Source organism: Podarcis raffonei, chromosome 1 (assembly GCF_027172205.1).
Source record: "Podarcis raffonei isolate rPodRaf1 chromosome 1, rPodRaf1.pri, whole genome shotgun sequence".
NCBI classification, from domain to species: domain Eukaryota; kingdom Metazoa; phylum Chordata; class Lepidosauria; order Squamata; family Lacertidae; genus Podarcis; species Podarcis raffonei.
In genome coordinates, this window is record NC_070602.1 from 134,760,095 (window position 1) to 134,768,527 (window position 8,433).

Consider the following 8,433-nt stretch of genomic DNA (forward strand, 5'->3'; position numbering starts at 1 on the left):
CCTTTCAACTCTAAGATTCTATGATTCTAAACCCCACTGTGATCAATGAGCCATTTCCATAAATTGGTATAGGGCTGCAGCCTTAGTGTATCAATAAGACATACATGGTCTAGGAGCTTTAACATAATTATTTCTTAGTGACTTTTGAAAAACAAGTGTAGCATTGTTAATTCCTGTAGTTTGATAGGATTTATTTGATGATGTCAGAGTTTTAATCTTTCTGTCACTGGATTGTACAGTGGTACCTCGGGATGCGAACAGGATCCGTTCCAGAGCCCCGTTCGCATCCCAAATGGAATGCAAGACACGACGGCGCGTCTGCGCATGCGCGGGTCGTGTCTCGCCGCTTCCACGCATGCGCGTGACGTCATTTTGAGCATCTGCGCATGCGCAAGCGGCGAAACCCGCAGTAACGCGCTCCGTTACTTCCTGGTTGCTGCATAGCGCAACTCGAACGCGCTCAACCCGAAGCACATTCAACTCGAGGTATGACTGTATAAGAGGAAAATGAAAATATCTAATTCTGTCATGTTTGGTACTCGGAGCCAATACATTGTATTCTCTACACCTTGCCAAGAGTTTCCAACACAGGTTGCTATCTAAGAGTGCAATGGAATTCAAAATGACCAGACATTTGGATGTGGTGAAGGTCATACACAGCTGTGTAGCTGAACTGCTATACGTGAAGCTGAAACTAAAATGAGGAAGGTGAGTTGGGGAACCACAGAAACAGAGCCATAAAGCAGAAGCAAACATTAAATGTCATGCATATAGCATCAACAGACCCACATGACAGGAAGTAAGTGCTGTCTGCATTTTGGCCACATATCTTGGATGCAACTGGCAAGATGTGGTTATTCATCAGAAAGAATTAGCTGAAGTTTTCATCTGGTGTTTAAGGAAGGAGGGATGGCATTTATGACCTACACACGAGGAAAGAGCCATTTCACCACCTCCCATCCTTTTAATGGCTTGGATCGTAAAGGGTTCTTACTATTATTTCTGGGGCTTGCAGTGTTCATGTCATCTTGCCTTGCAGCCATCTCTTTCTACTATGTTACAGCATTAAAATCAGAACTAGCCATGCTGAGCAGCAAGCTGAACTGCAGGGTCCAGACAAGGACATCATTTCCACAGCTCTTGAGGTCTTTGGAAAAGAGCAAAGAGGCCAATTCCTTCATTCCCTACTTGAATGTATTAGAAGGTGCTTCTAGTCAGGTGAGCTGCAGAACCATTTGGAAGGAAATGTATACTTCTTTGTGTGTTCTGCAATTTCCATTCGCTTTGGGGAACGACAGGAGTCACAGCCCTAATATTTACTTTCTGTGTATGTTGTTGGCAGCAAATTTCTTCTGGACCACATCAAAGTAGTGAAGAGATAATGTGGAGTGGAGACAAGCACAGGGGGAAAAGGTCTCCTCTGCACACAGGAGAAGCAGGTAAGTGAAAAGAGCTTTGTAAAGAGGACAGGTCCCCAAGGAGTAAATGGGCTAACAAATATGTAAGCCTTTTTGCTGGGATTATGGCATACAGCCAAAATTATGGTAATTAGGCATTTCTTTTGAAAATAGTACAGACGAAAGTACCTAGGTCTCAGAAAAACCTATTTATGTGTGCTACTACAGCAGCTAGGATTTTGTTAGCTTAGAAATGGCAGGTGAGTGATGTCCTAAATAAGGAGGATTGGCAATTAAAAATGACAGAATATGCAGTTAGCAGGTCTAACGAATAAAGTAAGAGAACAAGAAGATCAAGTATATAAAGAAGAATGGAATTTTTTTGTGGAGTATCTGGAAAACAACTACTGTATAACCATGTGAAAACATTAGTAGGAGTAATGTAAATTCAACAGTATAACACATAACAAAGGAATAATAAAGCATTAAGGAAATTAAACGAAAATACAAGAATATGTGGGAGAATTAAAGGAACCAGGGAGGGGGAAGAAGGGAAGTCGTAAATGATTGGTTTATTTTAAAGAAAGATATGAATGGGGAAATGTTTATTTTAATATGAATATGGTTTTGGAAAATGTAACATTGATACACACACCCACACCCACCCACCCACACATAGTGCTTTTTTTCTGGGGGGATACAGTGGTACGCATACCCCTAAACATTTTGTGAATCTTAAATTTGGCCTCATTGAGGGGCAGTATTTCAATATGAGTAGGAAAATGAGAGTACCCCTAAATATTTTTTTAGAAAAAAAAGCAGCACTAGGGGTGAGAAATCTCAGACCTAGGGACCGAACGGCCCAATCCATTCCTTGGTACTCTCTCCAGGTCACGATTTTCACCAGCCCTGCTCTCCCAGCTCCCTGAGAGCTTTTGCCTAGCTGCAATGTGTCCTAGAATTGTGCTTGCTTGCTCCACACCCTTCTACCTCTGGCCCTGCCCACTGCTAGCATGTGGCCTCCAGTGCCGGAGGAAGGGGGGCGGGGGTGGGCCACCCTGGGTGTTATCACTGAGGGGGGTGACAAAATGTTGGGCGGCACTCACCGTGGGGCCGGCAGCGCACCTGAGCCACGCGTCTCCCCAAACGGTCCACCTGCCCCCTCTCCCTCGGCTGTTGGGCAACTGCGTGGGAGGCGGCAGGCAGACTCCTCAGACGCCCCGTGGAGCGTCCTGCCCCAGCTAGCCCCACCCCCACAGGCAGCTGGCCCCGCCCCCACAGGCCCCGCCCCCAGGTGCAGGGCATGCGCGCCACCCCAGGTGCCCAATCCGCTTGCTCTGCTGGTGGTCTCCATAAAGTTTCCCACTTAGGTTGAAAAATGTTCCTCACACCTGGTCTGGTCTATTGTTTTCACACATGGGGAACACTTCAACTCTGGTAGGTTCACTAGTGTTATTTTATCTACAGAAGGTGAACAAACTAACTACGCAGATTCATTGAAGCCACATTGCTAAAATTTGTAAACAATACAAATACAAACAATACACAATATCTGTATTCTTTTACTATTAGCCTTCAACACGATTTGGTGGAAAGACATGATACAGAATTAGCAGATAAATAAGTAATGGTTAATCTGTTCAAAAAAAGAGAATACTGAATCTGTATATATCAATATATTCAGAAGCTGATGGTATGTCACCATAAAAATCTGTACTATTCTGGAAAAGTAGATTCATTATGTTTTGTGTTGGTTAAATCCCATTTTTGCTCAACTTAACACCTCTACCATAGCTGCCTTTCACTTTCTATATCTGTTGTCTTTAAAGGGGCAAATTTTGAAGCTCAGAGCTTTTGGTTTGGTATGGTCTTACTCAAACATTAATTCCTCAAAAGGTAGTCAATAAAGTACTCATTTCAATGTTTGCTTTACTTCATTCTGCTAACTGAATTAATTTTTGTTCAGAATTGCAAATACCTGAACTTAATGCCATGAAAATAAATCTGATGACAGAAAACCATTCTCCATTAACCTTTAATTTTTACAGTGGTACCTCGGGTTAAGAACTTAATTTGTTCCAGAGGTCCGTTCTTAACCTGAAACTGTTCTTAACCTGAGGTGCACTTTTGCTAATGGGGACTCTGCTGCCACCGCGCCACCTGCGCGCAATTTCTGTTCTCATCCTGAGGTAAAGTTCTTAACCCGAGGTACTACTTCTGGGTTGGCAGAGTTTGTAACCTGAAGTGTTTGTAACCCGAGGTGTTTGTAACCCAAAGTACCACTGTAATTTGTTTGAGCTCTGTACTACACTCGGCTGCATGAGGGTAATCTTCCATTTTAGACTATTCATACAAACTATAGGCAGTTCTGTAGGCCTACAAAGGCATCCCAGAACAATTACAATATGAAATCTAAAAACATACATAAAAAAACTAAATAAATTTTGTAATGAACAAGTTATCAGAGTAACTTGTTTTTTACCACACTGAATAATTTGGTGTCATCTTGACCTCCTAAATTCACCCCTAAATTGAGTCCCTTCATGAACAAGTTTCCTACTTCTTTGCCAGGCCCTTTTCCCTTTCATGACTTGTTCTGTTTTGATTGTTGGCCTGTGGGCATGGACTGCCTTGTTTTAATTGTGTGTATGTAGCCTGCTCTGGGATCCTTTGGGGCTGAAGAGTGGGGTACAAATAGCAAAAATAAATATTAGAAAACACTACTTTACAAAATAGAGTAATAACTTAAGTTGGGTTTGGGAAACTGGATCTGACAATTTGGTAGGATCCTTATCCTTCTCAGCCCTTTTGTGCCACGTTTTGACAGGTGGGTGAGGCCACTTGTCACATGTCGGTCACCTGGCATCACATGAAGCCTTGACATTCCGTGGGCTGCAGCTCCCCCAACACTAGTTAGGAGGAGTAATTTGAGTTTGCAGGGGGCAGGGGGAATGGCAGGCAGCGGTGGAGCAAGCCAATCGGGCGCCTGGGGCTGCGTGCGTGCCCTGCGCCCAGAGGCGGGGCCAGCTACCCGCAAGGCGGGACCAGCTGGGGGCAGGGTGCTCCACGGGGCCTCCGGAGTCTGCCTGCCTCTTCCCACTCAGCCGTCCCCCAACACTAGTTAGTTAGGAGGAGTAATTTGAGTTTACAGGGGGCAGGGGGAATGGCAGGCAGCGGTGGAGCAAGCCAATCAGCGCCTGGGGCGGCGTGCGTGCCCTGTGCCCAGGGGCAGGGCCAGCCGGGGGCAGGGTGCTCCATGGGGCCTCCGGAGTCTGCCTGCCTCTTCCCACTCAGCCGCCCTACAGCTAAGGGGGAGGTGGTGGCGGGCGGACCATTTGGGGCAGTGTGGAGCCTGCGGGCACCCAAGCTACCACGTCACTCCCAGGAGAGACGCGTGGCTTAGACACGCTGCAGGCCCCGCAGTGAGTGCCCCCCGGCATTATGTCACCCCCCTCATTGGTGACACCAGGGGTGGCTGCCCCCCCTCTTCCTCTGCCCCTGACAGCAGGGAAAAAACACACACAGAGAGAACCTACCATCAATATTGTTCTGCTTCTGCGGCCACTGCAGGGGAATTGTACTTTTGTGTCTCGGCTGCTGGGATGTATATTTTAGTTACTTCCTTCTGTTTCCCCCTTCAGTTCTACAGTCATGTCTTCAGCTGATGGCTGACAGCAAGCGTGACATTCAGCAACATGGTAATGAAGCATTTTTTAAACCTCATTTTACTCTTGCCACAAATAAATGAGCAGCACCACCTATGATTCCATTTCGCTTGCTACAGGGCAAGAAACATCAAATTGTGCTCAGCTTTTCATTTCCATTAGTAACATCCCTTCACATTTCCAATGGGAATTTGTCAGCACAGCCTTATGCTGAAATGGTGACCCTGTCTTCAAATCGTGTGAGCTGCTGCTTCATTGGAGCACATGCTCAGGTGAGCACTGTGAGTTCTGTTCCGTTGTTGCACTTGTTTTAGTGCAGGGGTTGCTACCCTGTAGGCTGCAGACAGCGTCCCAAGAGGCCTGCCTTGGTTCCTTTTGTTCCCCACTGTGATTTCAAAAGGTTTGTGCCCTCCCAAATTTGTCAATTTCTTTTTCTAAAGATGTTAAATGCATGCCCTCTGTTGTGTTTCTGTGACGCCAAGAGGTGACCTTCCTCAAGACCCCTCAAATTGTTCCTTTTTCTTTTTCTTTTTGGAAAAAATGGCCACGCCCACTTAGATAGTTGACCCATGGGTCAGTCTGGCTGTCAGCCCGGAGAAAAGTTAGCCATACCAGCTCGACTGGTGCATATAGTGGAATTCTTTGTGCATACTAGAGCAATCCACATTTTCTATTTTTGCTGCACTGCTGCAGTTGTGGGGGCTGCCAACTTTCCAGAAATTATTGAAAACATGAATAATCTGTGATGGGGAGAGGGTGCCTTATTCCTGGTGACCCAAGAGAAAAACAAGCAGGTATAAATAAGTTGTTACCACAGCTCTTTGAATCTCATCTTACAGGTAGAAACGACAGATTTCAAAAAATCCAACTGATTCTCTTCAAAAGTCAGTAACATCCCTTTGGTACTAAAAGGAAGCATAAACGGATTAGCTTATTCTTACATATTTTTTTTGTTTCTTTTAGATGGTTCAAGTATAGTTCCATGGCTTCTTAGCTTTAAAAGAGGAACTGCTCTTGAAGAGCAAGGAAATAAAATACTTGTCAGAGAAACTGGCTACTTTTTCATATATGGTCAGGTAAAGAATTCAGTAAGCTCCTGGAGTTTGTTCTGTTTTCTTAAAGTTCCATAGTGTAATCAGTTTTGTCTGTCTTTATTCTTCAGGTTTTGTATACAGATGAAATGTTTGCAATGGGACATTGGATCCAGAGGAAAAAAGCTCATGTAGTTGGTGATGATCTCAGTTTGGTTACATTATTTCGTTGCATCCAAAACATGCCTCTCACTAATCCTAACAACTCTTGTTATACTGCTGGTAAATACCTTACCTGTCCTAAATACATTTTGCCAAGTCCCACACACACGGAATGAGAAGGAGCTTAAAAAAAAATCTGACACAGTGTTTCTAAGTGGTGTGGGTGTGTGCCACATATTTCTGCAACCATTCACTGAACTCATTAAGTTTCATACATAAATTCCTAAATTCCTTATCTTTTCCACTACTCTGTGGTGGTTGCCTGTGAACAGTATTCAAAGACAATAATAGATTCTCCTCAGTGGAGTTGTGGCTGTTATTTCAAGCTACTTTCAGCAGAATGTGCTCAGTAATTTTGAAGCCTGAGTGCAAATGCTTACCTGGGTGACAAACAGTCTCTGTGTGGTGGAGGAACAATTCACATGACTTCCTGCCCTTGAAAAGTGTGTGTTGGAGAACTTGCATGATTAACTGTCTATAAGCAATGCTCACATCATGCTTAAGATCTGTTGTGGGTAGTTTAGGGCCTCCGTTTCCTGTTCCATGACCTGAAAGCTGTGGCCACCAACTTGGGCCTCAGTTTTAGAAGTCAATCTTTATTTTTTAATATTTTATTACATTTATATATTGCACTTTCTCCAAGGATCTCAGGCAGTGTATATAATTGTCCATCCCTTTATCCTCTCAAAAATCCTATGGAGTTAGGAAGAGAGTCACCCACCCAGACTGATACCATATGTGTCACACAGGTGTTGCTCCCCAACACTTGCTGGAGACCCACATAGTCTCTTTCCAGGTATTATGCTGTACTTGGGAAAATAAAATGTTTGATTTGTTGCATTATAAGTTTTATTTTACATCCTGAGACCTTATTATTAGCAACACAGCAATAACAACATTAAATCAAAGAGGTGTCTCTGGACTGACTGATAACAATCTGTACATGTTTATATGTTTACATTTCTGTAAGGCTATTCAAACTTTCTTGGCAGGTATTGCAAAATTAGAAGAAGGGGATGAGCTCCAGCTCACCATTCCGCGGATGGGAGCCAAGATAGTCTTGAATGGAGATGCCACTTTTTTTGGTGCAGTCAGACTTCTGTGAAGCTCTTCTTTGTTCCTTGTACAAAGGGTTGGATCTGTTGCGTGTTTCATTTTTAGTTAGTTGGTTTATGGAGTACTGTTTTCTGTTTTATTGAAAACAGGAAGCTGATTGGATGTGGTACGCCCACCTCATGTGGGTTACCAGAAATGAAATTTGTAAGAAGAATATAAATATAGCATTTGTTACATAAGAGCCTAAATAGAGCAGTCTTGAGTCAGACCAACAACTGATCTGTGTTTCATTAGTTTAGTGTTCCACTTCCTACAGTGGCCACCTGGAAATGCAACAGCCCTCTCTACTGTTTGTCTCCCCCAACAGCTAGTATGCCAGGACTTACAATTTTAAACATCAATTTTCTTTTGAGGAAGGAGGGGAGATGCATTACTATTTCAGCAGAATGTGCCCTGTGGAATGACCACCCATTAGATGCCAAGGAAATAAACAACTATTTGACTTTTAGAAGACATCTGAAGGCAGCCGTGTACAGTGGTACCTCGGGTTAACAACTTAATTTGTTCCGGAGGTCCATTCTTAACCTGAAACTGTTCTTAACCTGAAGCACCACTTTAGCTAATGGGGCCTCCTGCTGCTGCTGCTGCTGCTGCACCGCCGCCGTGCAATTTCTGTTCTAATCCTGGGGCAAAGTTCTTAACCGAGGTACTATTTCTGGGTTAGCGGAGTCTGTAACCCGGGTACCACTGTATAGGGAAGTTTTTTAATATTTGATGTTTTACTGTGCTTTTAATATTTTGTTTGGATCTGCCCAGAGTGGCTGGGGCAACCCGGTCAGATGAGTGGAATATAAATAATAAAATTATTATTATTTTATTATTATTATTATTATTATTAGTCACATAGAGTGCAATAAAACTGTGAATTGTTACAATATGTCACAGAAGTACCCTTGATACTGAATTCCATGCATGTTCATAAATAAGTCAAAATCATTGCAGTGGAATTCACATTTCAGTAAGTGTAAAAGATTGCAGCTTTCCAGCTTTCAATTCAAAAGT

At 43.5% G+C, this 8,433-nt stretch overlaps 1 protein-coding gene across 1 annotated transcript; it reads left to right on the top strand.

The window, feature by feature from the left end:
- Positions 1-451: 451 nt before the first annotated feature.
- On the top strand, positions 452-8,044 carry TNFSF13B (TNF superfamily member 13b). Its single transcript, XM_053363810.1, has 6 exons — positions 452-1,218; positions 1,343-1,439; positions 5,039-5,095; positions 6,026-6,138; positions 6,225-6,375; positions 7,308-8,044. Exons 1-6 carry the CDS (start codon positions 910-912, stop codon positions 7,418-7,420), a joined length of 840 nt encoding a protein of 279 aa, XP_053219785.1. The 5' UTR covers positions 452-909; the 3' UTR covers positions 7,421-8,044.
- Positions 8,045-8,433: the final 389 nt, after the last annotated feature.

Coding starts and splice junctions, on each gene's coding strand:
- TNFSF13B (XM_053363810.1), top strand. CDS start 910: ATGGCATTTATGACCTACACACGAGGAAAGAGCCATTTCACCACCTCC. Junction 1,219..1,342: donor TAGAAGGTGCTTCTAGTCAG/GTGAGCTGCAGA, acceptor TGTTGTTGGCAG/CAAATTTCTTCTGGACCACA. Junction 1,440..5,038: donor TCTGCACACAGGAGAAGCAG/GTAAGTGAAAAG, acceptor TTCCCCCTTCAG/TTCTACAGTCATGTCTTCAG.